We start from the raw sequence: 15,553 nt of genomic DNA on the forward strand, positions 1-15,553 counted from the left end.
TGCAAACGCACAGGTACAAACTGAGCCAAAAAAAGACAAGAAGCACCACCAAGTTCATCTGTAGCCACCCGGGGTGAGCATGCAGCTCCTTTAGGTGTGCTTGCAGCTGCCTTGTGTGTTTGTGCACTGGTTGAGCTGTGCGTCCAGCTTGATGTGTTAACACAGCTATTTGGGGTGTGCCTCACTTACTTGCGGTGTGCGCAAGGCGTAGAGTCCTCTCTCTGCCGTTCTTATTTTAATTAGGTTTTATTTGTCTGCCAAGGTTTGTTTTAACAGCAAACATAAAAAAGCCAGAAGAGCATGAAACGGTGGCTTTGGGGTGTACTCTCACCTCGGCGATTGCGCACTACGTGTCCGCTTGCTTCCGTTTTTGACTACTTCTAGCACCACTAAAAATTTGTTCTGAACTACTGCTCTTTTCTAAGCCTTCATTGTTCACTCTAACAATTGATACAGATAAACTATTTTTACCAAATGCAGCTCCCGATAAGTTTTTGCTCTCTTCCACTATTCCGCAGCAATATTTCTTGCCTGCTAGGTTTCTGGATGACAGGCGTTCTCAATCATTATTCGACGCTGTTAGTCCTCCTATGCTGTACTTGAGCGTAGACAAGTAGTCTATTTACCACAACAGCCACAGGTATATCAGTTGAGGTTTAGAGAGGCCAAGGCCTTCCGCTCATATCTCCCTACTACTGATTCTGCGCGGCTATCCCTGCCTGTATCCGCTCTTGCTTGTATCTTTTTCGCTTTCTCTGTATATGAAATCAAGGGTTGTTTGGTGCAATGATACAACTGCTTCTTTTAACTATTGCCTTGCCGTCTACACAAACACACATACACTGGAGACCTCACGCAAAACGTGCAGAGGAACGCAGTTTTCACTTGAGCTACAGCTGCACAGTGTTTCGCCTGTGTCGCGTTTGTGTTGCTTGTAGCTGTCATACTGCATTTTCTGACCACAGCTCCATTGATGAACTCACTGGACACAAACTAAAGAAGACAGGGGCCCAAACAAGGCCCCAAAGCTAACCATACCGCAAACAAGCGCTGCGTGCATGCAGCAGCAGAGTTGCTCATGACTCTGCTTTGTGTACTTTATTTGTTTCGTTTGGCTGCTTCTCATCTGCATTTGTTTCACTCGTCACTTTCATTTCTGCTTTTTCCCTTTCTCTCTCGCTGACGTCCTCTGCTGACTGTCCCTCGCCTTCAGTCGTAGCGCTCTGCACACAGCAGGAAAAGGTTCACCTAAGCTTCAATGTGAGCTGCATGTCACAAACTCTTATGTACAGACACCGACTTTGTCTATTTACTCATTCACTCTTCGTTCATGTGTTTCTAGACTAGTTCGCTATTGTATTACATCGTCTGGAGGGTTTCTTGCGTCTGTCATGAAATGCTCCACTTCCTTCGCGTCCTCGGCAAACTCTTGGGCCAACAGAGCCATACATAGATCTGAGGTAAACAGAAGAGAAAACAACAACCGAACAACCGAACTATTAATTTGGCTAAGTCTGGAAAAGGGTACACTTGCTGCTGCTTCTTGCCATTGCTGTTGTTTCATGATAACCTAGGCTACTTGTACGCAAGGACAAAATATATGGCAAAGCAAAAGAACGCGGATCAAAAAGACGCAGATGGCTTACCGAGCTCGTGCAACTCATCTTTCAGCAATTCTGCTGCTTGCTGGCGCAGTACTTCTTTGGGGTCTGGCTCGAGCACTTCTGCGGCTGTCGCTGCTGCTTCTGCTGCCGCTGACACTGTTGCGTCTGCTGCTTCTGCTGCTTCTGCTGTTCCTTTGGTGGGAGGCGCGAGCTTGCTCTTGAGTGCTTCCACGGCCATTTGCACTTGATTAAAAACGTGGAATTGTCTCTCTTCGTGCCTGAATAAGTAGGCGGAGATCAAAATAAACTGAACTGTCGTAACCAACTGAGAAGGCGAGAGACATGATCAGAGGCAGTAAAAGTCACGGAGCAACATCTAATGAAAAAGAGGCCACACAGGTATCAACAACTGCACCGGAGTTAGCAGCAGTAGCAGCCTACTAAAGCACACAAACAAGAGAACTTCTGCGAGAAAGAGCGGAAAAAGCAGAATTAAAAGACCATAGCACAGATAAAGTAAAACAGAGACAGGCAGCAGCAGCAGCAGACGGACTCGTGTTGTATATCTGTCAACTGCCGCAGCAACCGAAGCTCTCTCTCCACATCGCGGCCATCCCGCCTACAGAAACACAAGGCCCCATACCCCCACCCTAAACTCAAAACCATATAAAAAGTCATGCCTAGTATCTAAACCACAAACCATGGACCCTACAGTTTTGCTCTCCATCGAATGCACTAGATCGTAAACCCTTTGGCCTAAACCCTAAATCCAAAGGCTTAATCGTCTGACCCTACATTCCAATTAAAACGCCGCAATCTGAGTTGGGCCAGCGGCCCAACTCAAATCCGAACCTCTACTAAAACACTCACGTTTCTTTCCCTGACTCCGTGTTCGCCTGCGCTTCTGCTTCTACGGTAGCTGCGTCTCCAGGAGTACCCTGAACTTCTGGGACGTCTGGCTGCTGCTGCTGTTGAAGCTGCTGCTGTTGCAGCTGCTGCTGTAGGGTTTCCGCTGAAGTGTCTAGGGCATCCTCTGGAGCTTCCGGATGCCTCTGCTGCTTCTGCATCTGGGTGTGCTGTGCTCGCTCCTCCTGCACGCGCAAATGCCAAACTACAGTTCGCTTCCCCTGATTCTAAACACGTATCACGTAAAGCGGGTAAACGCAGCAGAAAGATCCGGGTGATCCGGCAGTTCGTCTTTCAGTGCAGCAGCGCTAAGAGTAAACACAATTCGGAATACATGCACCTGACATGAAATACAGCAGTACACTAATTGAGCTTTGAACACAAGACGACGCCAAAAGCAGCAGCGGATACGCCTATGATTCTACTCCTCTTAGTTAATTATTTAGCCGCACGAGGCGGAAATACTTACCAGAAGAAAAAGTGAAAGCACAGCATGGATGAGCACATATTACTTACTTGCAACAATGAAATGCTTTGCCTTAGGGATTCTTCCTCCTCCCTCAGCAGCTCTACTTGCTTCGTCATTGCCTCGAGGCTCGCTGTAAATGGAGCAGATCAACACATAATATTACAAACGAGGGGAATACAGTTACATCGTCACGCTATAGACAAGCCTGAACAAGCAGCTGACGGTCAGAGAGATAGAGGAAGGCACCGGCAGTAACAGAAGCGAAGGCTGCTGCTGCTGATGCTGCTGTTCACGCTGTTGCTTCTGTTGTTCCTGCACATGGTAGTGCGTATTCGGCGTGTATACCTGTTTTCCTCAATGAATCTGTTTCAGTTTCGGCATCCGTCGCCGCTGCTGTAGTAGCAGCAGTCGTTGCAGCTTCTTTTGCTGCTGAAGCCTCATCTTTCTGCTCCTCTGCTGCAGCTTGCTGCCCTGCGACTGCAGCAAGCGATATGCTGGGTTCTTTTGCCGTCTCGTCTGCTCCAGGAGCTGCTGCTGCTGCTGCTGGCGCTGCTGGTGCTGCTGCTTCTGGCAAGCGAGACGCAGGTATCATAGATACGCAGCGGCTCCACAGCAGCAAAATTGGGGGCACGTCGCAGTGGCTTGACACCTCGAGCCAGCGCCTCATCTGCGGACAGGCGAACAGAGCTTAGCACATGACGTGTAATTGTGTTTAGCGGCATGCTGAAGTAATTACGAGGCTAAGTAAAAATCACTGGAGAGGGAACCACTAAACGCAGCAGTGCGCAGTTGCCGCCCCTTTCCAGCAAGTATACTCCAATCACAGCAGCAAGGTGAAGGCGATTCAACATAACATCTAGGTATGCAAATAGCATATATAAATATGAAAGCAGAGACGAAGAGCATGCACACAAGCAAGCAGGCATACATTGCGCCATACGCATCTACACACAAACGTACGCATGCATGTGTAAGTATATACGCGTGTACACAAGCATATATGAACATATGTGTTCATGTATGTTTATGTCTTACTTGCTCCCTCATGGCGTCATCTGTGGTGCCGTAGAACTTCATGCCTCTGTCTCTGCAGGCCTCCACGAGTTCCTCGTGGGTAAGGCTCTCCACGCCTTCCCAAAGAAACTCCCTGTCCTCCCTTTGTATGTGGTTTATGTGGTGTCTAGAAAACCAAAATTCACGCAGTTGCTGTCGCCGTTGCTGCTCAGGATCATGATGACTATACTGGTGGGTTCGTGTGGTCGCCCATACACATAAGTGGGCCTTGATTGAGGTGGCGCCAGTTCAGTAGTGGAAAAAGCTGATTAGCTGTACTTTTAATGCTTATTCATTAAGATTTTTAAAATTGGTTCTGTAACGTATTCGCTGCTGCTCGTACCTTAACTGCAGCACCACATGGGAGCGGACGCTGTAGGGCTGTAGGCCCAGCAACTTGCACATGACCTGTACATACACCCCGGCACGTTCACAAAACAAACAGGCTAAACAAACAAAATTGCACAAAAGTTCCACGCTCAGCTGCCTCAGAACGCTTGCGAGCTTAGCCGTACGCGCATATGTGCATCCAAACGAATGAACAAACATGCGCTTCTTGAAATGCAAATGAGCTAATGCTGACAACTCCGCTTTTGCCTACCTGAAGAGTTTGCAGGTCCATCTTATCTAGAACAAAATCGTCCTTAAACAAACGCGAAAATTCCAGCACCTCTTTCAACCTGCAGCAGCAGCAGAGGTAGGGTCAAGACCCGGCATGTGCAACAGCCCCTTTACTGTCATAGCATCAGTAACAGCAACAGTAGCAGCAACAGCACCGAGAAGAACACCAAAGAAACCAACGCCAGTAACAGCAGCAACTGCAACAGCAGCAACAGCAGTTGTACCCAGGAAGCGGTGGCTCTGAAGTATTATTTGGTTTGAGCAATTTTGCTTGGAACGATTTGAGGGCTTTTGCCTTCGCCGCAGAATCTGCAGCAGGGGTTTGTTCTGTTCATACACCCCAAACCCAACCACACGATGACAGTTTACAAAATCAGCAGTCTACTTGTGTACACCGAAGTCTAATAGCAGACTTGGTAACCGAGCGCATTAAACTGCTAAGGAGCCGACTGAAAGTATACAAGTTATTAAACGAGCAAAGCACACCTATCAGTTGCCTCGTCCGCTCCTGTAACAACTCTTGGAAGAAAGCCGCCAACTCCTGCTTAGCCTGCAGCTTGCGACTCAGGAAGGCGTGGTCCACGGGCCTGTAGCAGCAGAAGCCGCAGCAACGGGCCTAGTAGGAACAGCAGCAGAAAAGGAAGCGATCTGGGCGCTACCCGTAAGTAGCCACTCACTTGTACAGTTTTTTAACTTAAAGTCGCGACATTATCGAGCTAATTATATGGCTTCCTTTACTGCTCTACACCTTGACAGGTGACAAAATTATAACCACTGACCAGCCCCACAAACATGCAAAAGACAAAGAAAAGTATGTTTTTCTCATTTATTTACTAATTCATGAACAACTAAGCAAAGTGCAGTTTAATCATAAATAAGCCAACAGAGCAGATTTTCCTCATTGGCTTTCAATAATGTCCTGGGGCTGGCCCGTGGGTACAAATACACATCTAGTGTCCACACAGCTCATTGATTAGTGCATTCAAAAAGTCCTTGTTTAGATGTTTCCTTCGCATTTCTTTAGCCATATTAACTTGCTAATCTTCGCTATACTAATTTGTACTAGTGCCGCATTTACTGCTGTTTAAAAGTAGAAGGCAGCATGTTTGGAAATAGCCGCAGAGCCACGGGAATCAGCAGCTCCCCCAGCGGCACAATAATAAGCAACGAGAAGGGGATAAGCTTCAGAGCGTCTGCTGTAGTACGAACCTGTAAGCACAGCACAGCGCTCAACCCATCGGTCACTTTCACAATGTAGTCAAGGAGTTGCATGCAAAGAGGACACAAGACACGACAGTAATTTGACCCTTGAAGCAGCAAGTAAGGCAGCACCAGCAGCAATGCCATCGCAAACAGAAACAGCCTTGATAGAAAAATCAGCCACCCCAATGCCACAGCAGAATCATGAGTGAGGCAAAGGAACAGAGCAAGACAGACGAAATGAAATGATGACAATAGCCCTACCCTCGTCTTACGAACAGCTTATGCTCATTATACCTCAGAGGATAACCCAGTATCTTTTTCTTCAGCAGCTGATACGATACGCGGACATTTGCGAAGAACAGACGAAAACCAGTCAAGCACCAGCGCACCGTGTGAAGCGTTGCTGCACAGACCCAAAACCACTAAACCCTCAACTCGAGACTCTAGACCCTGGCCTCTTAACAATCTGTAATGAACACTGAATCATAAATGAAAAGTTGTGGCGCGATAAGTACAAACGATTACTCGTTTAAATAGCGCAACACCACAAGCGCCACACACGCCATTCAAACCCTATGCCCCGAACCACCAGACAGTGAGAGACGAACAGCAGTTCTCAGCAAGCTTTGAAAAGCAGCGAAAGACAGAAACACACATCAAACACAGCCAGAATATGCTAAAAAGAACAAGCAAACACAATAATTCTCTGAAAAATCAACAAACAAAACAACATGACCAACATCTGCGGGTCTGCGTACCATGCTTGGCTTTCGCGTACCACTTCTCCACCACGCGGGGGTTCCGAATGAACTCTGCAGTGTACCGGCAGGTGATCACGACGAAACTGAAGAAATGAACAACTGAACAGCGAATACATAATCTGATACTTACAAACGGTGAATCGGCTCAAACAGTAATATGTTTACAGGCGCACGGCCAAACTAATTATACAGCCGCCTCCGATGCATCTACACGTATTTTGAGAAGTTTGCCAACTCCAGATGCAGACGTGAAAAAGAAAAACGTTCATATAAAACGCGTAGGTCCTAGGGTCTGAAGTTACTGCCATAACAATTTCGTCAATTGCCCCTTGCGTATTGCTCAGAACTAACATTCACATAAAACGCTTAAGTCCGAGGGTCTGAAGTTACCGCCACAACAGTTTCGCCAACTTCTTCATCGCCGCAAATGCATGCCTTCCCGCGGCCTTCACAAACCTCCACTTCGAACGCGGCCCCCCTGGGGGTGCGCCGGGGCCACCCGGGGGACCTCCCGGGGCTCCTGCGGCTTGCGTTCTGTGCTGCTGTTTCGACGACTGTGAAGACGCGCCCTGAGATGCATCTGCAGCATGAGATGAGGCTCGGCGCTGTATAGCTGCTGCTACACTGAAGGGATAGATTTTGACTGAAAAGAGGCTGTGCGGCTGTTGTTGCTTCTGCTGCAGCTGCAGCAACAACTGTTGTTGCTGCTGCTGCTGCACTTGATGGAATGTTCGACACATGACTATTCTGCAGCTCTCAGCAGACGCTGGTGCTGCTGCTGGTGCAGAAACGGAAGGCGAGGCGGCGGGACGTTCTTGGAAAACACTGCTTTTGCTGTTGCTGCTGATTGGCGCGCTAACACTGCCGCCAGTCCAAGGCATATTCGCAGCTAGGGCACTAATAGGAGCCCATGGAGCGCTGGGGCCCCTCTGGGGGCCCCTGAGTGGGCCATTACGGGTTGTGCTCGCTCTGCGAGCATTTGTCGAACGACCTCCGAGCAAACATACTGTGTTTCCTATTGTGGTGGATGCAGAACGTGCTGCCGAGGCAGCAGCAGCTGCTGCTACTGCTGTCGCTCTTGCAGCATGTGGGGAGTACCTAGCTGGTACTGCTGCGCTGCTCGCCGCCACTGCTGCTGACTTGTAACCCAGAGAAAGGACATTCTTCATTGTGTTTAAGACGTTTAAGAGCCATCAGAAGTGGTGACCAGCGGTAGCGAGGAGAAGAACTGAAAGGACGACACACGAAATTACGATGGTTTACGGTTTAGGACCACCTTAACACCCAAAGCCTACCACAAAGGCCTGCGTCCCACGCAAGAAGCAAATAAAAAACATGAATATTCTATTTCAAATATGAATATTGTAAACAGTGCCGGCAGTGGCTCCAACACCAGCATCAAGCGCTGTGCTGCCACTGCGGCTGGAAGACGACATGCATGCAGCTACCGCAGGCGACAGAGGGCAAAGAAGACAGCGAAGCAGCACAGATCGACCCATCTTAGTTTGAATCTAGTCAAAATTCACATTTATTCAATAGAAAAGAAATAAAATAGATGTTAGGATGGCTGCTTCTGTTTTTCTGTAGCAACTGATGGCCTGCTAGTAAGGGGGCAGCAATCTTCTTCGAATTCAGTACACTGTACCGTAAACGTCTTCATCATACAGTGCCAAGCGGATCCGTTCAGGGAAATATCCTGTGACATAATGGCTGGACTGGGACTGAGAAACGTGAATTGATCTTCGACCCTAGAGCTGCGTCCTGTTACCGTACTGCAGACTACCGGAGAGTCAATAACTCCGCCGCTAAAGAGCCGTTTCTCCGAAATCACGGAAAAGTAAACACTGTGAAAAGTAAGTCAACTATATATATTGTTACTGCAGGAGCCTGCCCCACCCTTCAGCCAGAGGATTTCTAGCTGCAAGAACACTCGCTCAGCAACCTCGCTACCTCTACCAACTCGCAGCTCCTTAGCCCTAAAGCGTATTGCAACCCTATCGACCCAATCCCCCACGACCTATTCCTTCTAACCTAGACGCTTTTTGCGCATTCGGTGCTTGACTCAAGGCTTAGGGTTAAGGAAAACCCCGGCTGTACGTACACCGCAGCAGGGGCCCTGCGGACACCCTCCACACCCCACACCTCCCACAGAAGGTGGTCTAGGAATATCGAGATCCGATCCCACGAGGGACCGCATCCTATACGGAAATCCGATATCACATGGGATCGGACTCCAGAGGGAACCATCGTGGGATCGGTCTCCACCAGATCCCACCCCAGAATCTCACTTTCTGAACGGCTCCCAGTTGGGATCGCCTCCCAATTGAAAAGATGAACATGCGGCATGGGTTCCTACCCAGCAAGGGATCGGATTGCTCCCTATACGGGACTAGATCCAAGGGACCAACTGGGGATCAGATCCCTCATACGGCCTAATCAGACTTGAAACTCACCTGGAAGCGGCTCAAGGGCTAGGATTGGATCCTGCTTGGAATGGGATCCTTACCTGGGATTGGTTCCATACCTGGGATCCAATCCCACCTTGAGGTAGACCCCACAAGGGTTCAGATTCCTCTATGCACCAGCCTTTATTTTGGCTCGTGACAAAGGACAGAATCCTTTCTGGGAGTCAAATGAATATGGGGTACCGGATCCAAGATGAGACCGGTTCCCCACCTGGGTACGGATCCCATGCGGGATCGGATCCCAAACAGTAGTGTATTGGCATTAATACACATTAAAGAGAGGAGCGTACGGGAGGTCCTTGCTGCGATGTATGGAAGACAATGGACCTCCAAGTCCCTGAACAAAATGGTAAATTTGCTGCTGCTGCTGCTGCTGTTACTGATGCAGCAGCAGCAGCTGCTGCTGGAAAACGCGCTGTCGTTTACATTGCTGCTGTTTAACCCACTAACCTTCGTTCTGCTGCTGTTGTGCTGCAGTTTCTACCCACGACAGTGCCACGGCTGCTAACGATGACCTAGATACTGCTGCTGCTGCTGCTGCTCTTGCTGCTGCGTTTCCACAACGCAACAATGCGGGTGACCCTGGCAGCTGGCTGTTGCTGCTGCACCGTATGGTGCTGCATTGATTGGGCTTTTTTGTCATTGTTGCACTTGCTCCAGAAATCCTATAGATATCCCACACCGAAGCTGACTTGTGGACACCACAAATTATCCCCCCTGCTGCTGCTGGTACTGCTGCAGCTACTGCAGCAGCAGTCGCCCCTGCAGCGACAGCTGGTGCGTGAGCTGCATTAGAAGCCCGCCGCATTATTTCGGGCATACAAGGAAGCTGGCGTTGTCGGTCTTGGTGCGGCTGCAGCTGCTGATGGGGAAGCAGCAGCAGCTCCAGCTGCTGGTGCTGCTTCAACGGCAGGCGCTCCGTTTCTACGCGGGCCTTTGAGAACACTGCTGCGCCTGTGTGCTCTTCTGCGTCTGTCGTACAAAGCTGACGCCTCCAGCCTGAGACAGCGGCTGATGTGTCTTGCTGCGGCAACATCTTGGTGCATCTGCTGTCGTATTTGTTGTAGCTGCTGGAGTACCTGCTGCTGCTCCTGCACCTGCTGTTGCTGCTGCCGCAACTGTTGTTGCTGCTTCTCCACCTCCCCCATGTCATCAGAGCTCCCAAAGGACAGTCTGCTGAACTCAACGTTGAGCTGCTGCAGTCGCTGCTTCAGTTTCTGCTGCGCTGCGGTTGCCTGCAACACATCAGCACGACTTGCTGCTACTTGCTGCTGCATCTGCATCACCAACTTGTGGTGGTTTTGCTGCTGTAGCCGGATGCGGCTGAGACTATTTTTCACTTCGCACTCGAACGCGTGCTGTTGCTGTCCGTGCTGTTCCTGCTGTTGCTGCAGCTGCTGCTGCTGCTGCAGTTGTTGTTGCTGCTGCAGCTGCTGCATTTGCATCTGCACCTGCGCGCTGCCGTTCAAGGCCCGCAGCAACAACGCAGTGTCCCACATTTGCGCCTGCTGTTGCAGCAGCACTTGCTGCAGCAGAAGAAGCTGCTGCAATTGCTCCTGCTGCTTGTAGGAAATCTTACCCTTACGGCACTGCATGTCTCGCAAGAGTCGCAGCACCACTTGCTCCACCCTAACCCTCTTGCTGCGCTGTTGCAGAAGCTGAGCCAATGCAGCCTCTTGCTGAGGAGACAGGCTGCAGGAAGGCGAAGAGGCCTTCAATGCATTGTCCTCTTGCTGCTGCTGCTGCTGGTGTTTTTCCTGTTGTTGCTTGTCCACATGCTGCTGCTGCCCGTCTTGCTGCTGCGGCTGCTGCTGCACTTCTTCCTGTTGTGAGTGCTGCTGCTGCTTCTGATGTAGCTTTTCTTGGCTCTTGTTCTGTTGCTGCTTGTACGTCTGCTGCTTCTGTGCCTTCTGCTGCTGCTGCCTCAGCAGCTGCTGCGAGTTGGCGCAGCCTGCTGCTCCTTCCTCTGGGCTCGGCAAACGCGTATTAATTTTCCTGTCCTGCGTCTTGTGGAAGTAACGCAACTCAGACATCCTCTCGATGTGTGGTTTGCTGCTGTGCATGCGCCTGTGAGGCAGCTGCTGCTGCTGCTGCAGCTGCGGCAGCGGCTGTGGCGGAGTTGGTAGCAGCGGGCTAAGAGAAGATGCACTCTGCCTCCTCCTTTCCCGTAAACCTGCTGCTGGCAGAAGTAGCCGCCTTCCCTCCAATTTAGGACTTTGCAGAAGTGGCGGTTGTTGTTGCGGCTGCTGCTGCGGCTGCTGTTGCTTTGGTGGTAACTGCTGCTGCTGTTGCTGCTGCTGCTTCCGCTGTGGCAGGGGCGGCGGAGGAGGCGGTTGCTGCGGCGGTTGCTGCTGCAGTTGGTGCTTCTGCGACCCTTCCAATCCACTTCTCTGGATCTGCTGCTGTGCAGATTCCTTGCATATGGATCCGCTCCTACAATCATGTTGCTGCTGCTGATGCTGTTGTACAAACCCAGGGGGCTGGGAAGATACGCTATTTTGAGTGTCTGGCTGTAGCAGTTGATCGAGCTGCTGCAGCTGTTGCAGGTGCTGCTGCTGTAGCATCTGCTCCTGCTGCCGCTGGTATTCCAGCAGCTGCTGCATTAGAGGATGTGTCTCTCGGCAGCCACGCCGCAAGGGCGGCTCTTCCGCTCCAGCAGCAGCAGCAAAGCGCTCCACATCTACTCGTTTATTTATGGAATGCAGGCAACCTTCGTGAAGCACGTGGTGGTGCTGCTGCTGCTCCAGAAGCTGCTGCTGAGCCGGCGGCAGCTGCTGCTGCTGTTGCGATAGCCGCTGCTGTGGCACCTGCTGTGGTGGTTGGTGCTGCATGCATGGTCTGTGTATGTAATGCTGCGGAAGTGGAAGCTGCTGCAGCTGCAGCTGCAGGTGCTGCTGGAACTGTTGATGCTGCAGCTGCTGCAGGTGCTGCTGATGTGGAAGGCTAGCTGCTCTGAGTAGCTCGCCAAAGGGCTCTGCACGGCCCAAATCTCCGCAGCTACAGTGCATGTTGTCTTGCTGTTGCCGCTGCTGCTGCTCGCCGCAACAGCAGCAGCGGCAGCAGCTGCTGGCTGCGCGGCGCGATCGGCTCCGGGAGGTACTGCTGTGCGCCACAGTTCAGACCATGGCCGAACAAATGTTTTCGCGGTATAAAATGTCCAATGAAAAGAAAGACGGAGAAAAAGAATAAATTACATCGAAATTGAGAAGCTTATTGAGGCGCTTTGCTAGTGCTGCTGCTGTTCAGTTGACCTGCGGGGCAGCGGCGGGCCAGGCAGGTGAGGGCGCTGTGTTGTTCCTCTTGCTTGTTTGAAACTAATTCTGAAGAAAAACGTATAAAATTAATGCACCCTAATGCATTCAATTCCAAACAAAAGAGGCAGCAGTGTCAAGGAAATATGACAACACATCCTTCGGCAGCAAGAGTAGCAGCTGAAGTAGCAATGTGGGCCCCACGCAGCCAACAGTAGCCGCCCTAGCTGTCACGTCCTCTCCATCCACCTTATCCAGCTAGATTTCCACTTTATCCAATTTAATCGAAAAGAAAAACAAAAGCACACAAAACACTGGGCAGAAATGTGTGTAGCAAATTCCAGCATACTCTTGGGCAGCCATTCAGACGCTAGGGCCCCCTAGAAGGACCCCTTCGGGGCCCCTATGGGCCCCTAAGGGGCCCCCGTGATTTTTGCTGCGCGACCCCGCCACCTTTCACTTCGAAGAAACTTACGGATACAAATATCAACATAATTAATTGCAGCGAACTGAATGGTTAGTGGCAGCTCAGTGTCCACAGCAATGTTGACTTTTCAGCGGCTGCGTTGCTGCGCGAGGGGTGGCACTCTGTATTGCAAATCTAAATGCAAGCTGACGCGTCGACAATAACTCTGCATGCGAACGTACGCAGCTGTGCCCACGTTTTCGTTCTATCCTAGTGAGAAGAACGGGGCCACATATCTCCACAAGTCCTCCCCATTACATCGAACCATCCACTTCTCTTTCCTGTCTTTTGGGCTTAGTTGCGCTATCACAATCCTGTGTATGTCTGTTTTGGCCCTCTTAGTTATATGCCGTCCAGTTGCTGGGACAACTAGTCCGTAGATCCTTGTTGCCCTTCCCAAGCTTCTGAAAGCTACGGTTAAGAGCGCAGAGTTTCTAGACTTCGTCTTTAAGTCCAGCTGTTCCGTTTGCCATCCCTGTGCTTCGCCTAGCATTGTCAGCCTGTTGCAATTGAGGTGCGCGTCCCTGTGTGTCCCGCTCCATCTCCAAAGATTGCCACACGCACACATATTTGCTTTTTGGCTCCGGCGTGGAACATGCTGAAACAAGCTGGTGGGAAAGCTGCGTAGTCTAAACCCCTCCTTTTCGTACGATACTATTCCGGGTCAGATGCTTTAGCCAGCAAAACCTCTTCAGCAGAGCCAAGATATATATGTGCAGCAGATTCTGCTACTCGACCCGGTCTTTGCGGGCTCGCGGTTGGTACATGGACTGTGCGGGGCCAAGACTAACAGCTGCAGGATTGACCAATAGCGATGGCCAAACAATGACAGGTCCAAGATTAGCATCTGTACAGAGCAGAGCCCTCAGTGAAGTGGTCCCGCTGCTGCCCTGCCCTAGACAAGGGCAACCTCACACAGACTGCACCCAGCAGTGTTCCCCTTGCGTATAGACGCATACTGCTGATGAACCTGACTAACTTTTCAAATACCTTATGAATCCGTGTAACGTGATGTGTTACGGTGTTCTTTACACAACTAGTTTGCTGCTGGGCACCCACAGACAGGTAAGGACACGAAAACGTAGATGCCTTCCGCCGTCCAGTTCGCAAGTGGCCAGAAAGTTTAACGTAGAGGGCTCCTTACGCACCGTCGCGTAGTAAAAATGTCCTAGTAGCTGATGATCTGTGACAAGCACTGCACTACTACAACCCGCGTGACAGAGTTCTGCGCTGCGGCCCACAGTTCTTCACGGCTATGACACAACTGTATTGTTCGAAGCGATTTGCGCGTCATTACACAGTTAAGTAACTCCAATGAAGGGAGGCATGTTACAGCATGCAATGCCCCGCTCAACGCTGGAATAGTCACGGCGGCTTCTGTAGATGTGGAGTATATCACAGACCTGCTAGTTACTATGTCGCCAGAAGGTACAAAGAGAGCAAGTTTTCCCGATTCTCTTGAGCTCCTGGTAAGGCAGAGTGCTGATGTCTTGCTGTTCAGGTGATACCAATCTACTGAAGAAGAAGGAACTACCAAGTACTCTTCCACTACCAGGTGACAAAACTGTGAGTTGCAGTGCAAGTGTTCAGCTCGATTCCTTCTGGTGTGCTTCTTTACAACCTGAGATCCTGCATTTTATCCGGATCTCAATGAAGATTCAGGGTTGAGAACTTACTGTTAAGGTGGGCTAAATCCCACCTTAACAGTAAGTTCTCAACCCTGAATCTTCATTGAGATCCTAGATGCTGAATTTTACCTAACTAGTTGCGACGAGCAATTCTGTACATTTACTTCATTGAGCAGCCGCGGTTCAAAAATTATCAAAGCGATGATAGCAGCATATGCTGTCAGCAGACGCCAGAAATGCAGAGAAGGGCGAACAGGCATAGTTTTTCCACAATCTCTGTTCTACAGTGTATTCTCCTGATAAGCTGCTCTCAGCAAGTAATGGCTGCAAACGTGTAATTACTGCTGAATGCGTTCTCCACGATTAGAATGAAAAATAGCTCGTGAATATGCAATTGTGCGCACTTGCATGATCAAAAAGACGGACCATGCACTGCCGTGCTAGAAGAGACGCACTTACTGCAGTTGCAGAATTGACGGGAAACTATACACAATGCACTTGTGTATTCTGCATAAAAGGAACCATCCAGCCACACCGTCATCTGCATAAAGCACATTCTCTGCCTTTCTCCTAAGTTCTGGAATGCCAACTAGTAGCCTCAATCCTGCCTGTCTCATGGAAAAGCCTGTTGCGTCGCCGCTGGTATGGAATTTCGTGGTGTCATCAGTGCTATGCAAGGCGCCAGATGAAGACCTTACTGACATAGTAGCAATAGAACGGACTCTTACAATTTATAAGCACAGGTGCAGTCTTTGTTCCTCTTTTCCATAAGTTTTAAATAAAGAATTCCAGAGCTTCACAGCACTACAGCACAAGACCTGGCAAAATTCCGTCCTGTTTACAGGATACATTTGCGGCCACTTTCATATCCTTTCCGCACATTTCAATACTTACTGAAGCAAAGGACGAGCCAGTTGGCCGTCTGCGCCAGACCCGATCATGGACGAATGCGGTGAAACAACCATCACTTCCAGAGCAGTTTTTGTGAACAGCATAAAAGCTCTGGCCTGCTTGCAAATTCGGCCTGACTTGCATATATGTTTGCAAAAGCTAAGAAATATTTTCTGCTTTCATCGTGTTACTACACGTCATAACTCAATGCCGGATGTTGCCAAGCTTCCGCTCT

General features: G+C 50.0%; 2 protein-coding genes across 2 annotated transcripts; both read right to left on the reverse strand.

Annotated features, from left to right (window-relative positions):
* Positions 1-1,076: 1,076 nt before the first annotated feature.
* ENH_00013660 (LETM1 and EF-hand domain-containing protein 2, related) lies at positions 1,077-7,786 on the reverse strand (the record flags this gene model as incomplete). Its single annotated transcript, XM_013584252.1, has 16 exons — positions 1,077-1,223; positions 1,364-1,455; positions 1,647-1,882; positions 2,158-2,223; positions 2,475-2,695; positions 3,027-3,109; positions 3,325-3,646; positions 4,015-4,159; positions 4,376-4,440; positions 4,634-4,712; positions 4,878-4,980; positions 5,140-5,240; positions 5,732-5,862; positions 6,129-6,259; positions 6,615-6,700; positions 7,008-7,786. 16 exons carry the CDS (start codon positions 7,784-7,786, stop codon positions 1,077-1,079), a joined length of 2,787 nt encoding a protein of 928 aa, XP_013439706.1.
* Positions 7,787-9,873: 2,087 nt separating this feature from the next.
* Positions 9,874-12,090, reverse strand: ENH_00013670 (hypothetical protein, conserved; the record flags this gene model as incomplete). Its single annotated transcript, XM_013584253.1, has 1 exon — positions 9,874-12,090. The coding sequence occupies one exon, from the start codon at positions 12,088-12,090 to the stop codon at positions 9,874-9,876; it is 2,217 nt and encodes a 738-aa protein (XP_013439707.1).
* Between the last annotated feature and the right edge of the window lie 3,463 nt (positions 12,091-15,553).

The sequence above is a fragment of the Eimeria necatrix genome, genomic scaffold, assembly GCF_000499385.1.
Source record: "Eimeria necatrix Houghton genomic scaffold, Enh_scaff142, whole genome shotgun sequence".
NCBI classification, from domain to species: domain Eukaryota; phylum Apicomplexa; class Conoidasida; order Eucoccidiorida; family Eimeriidae; genus Eimeria; species Eimeria necatrix.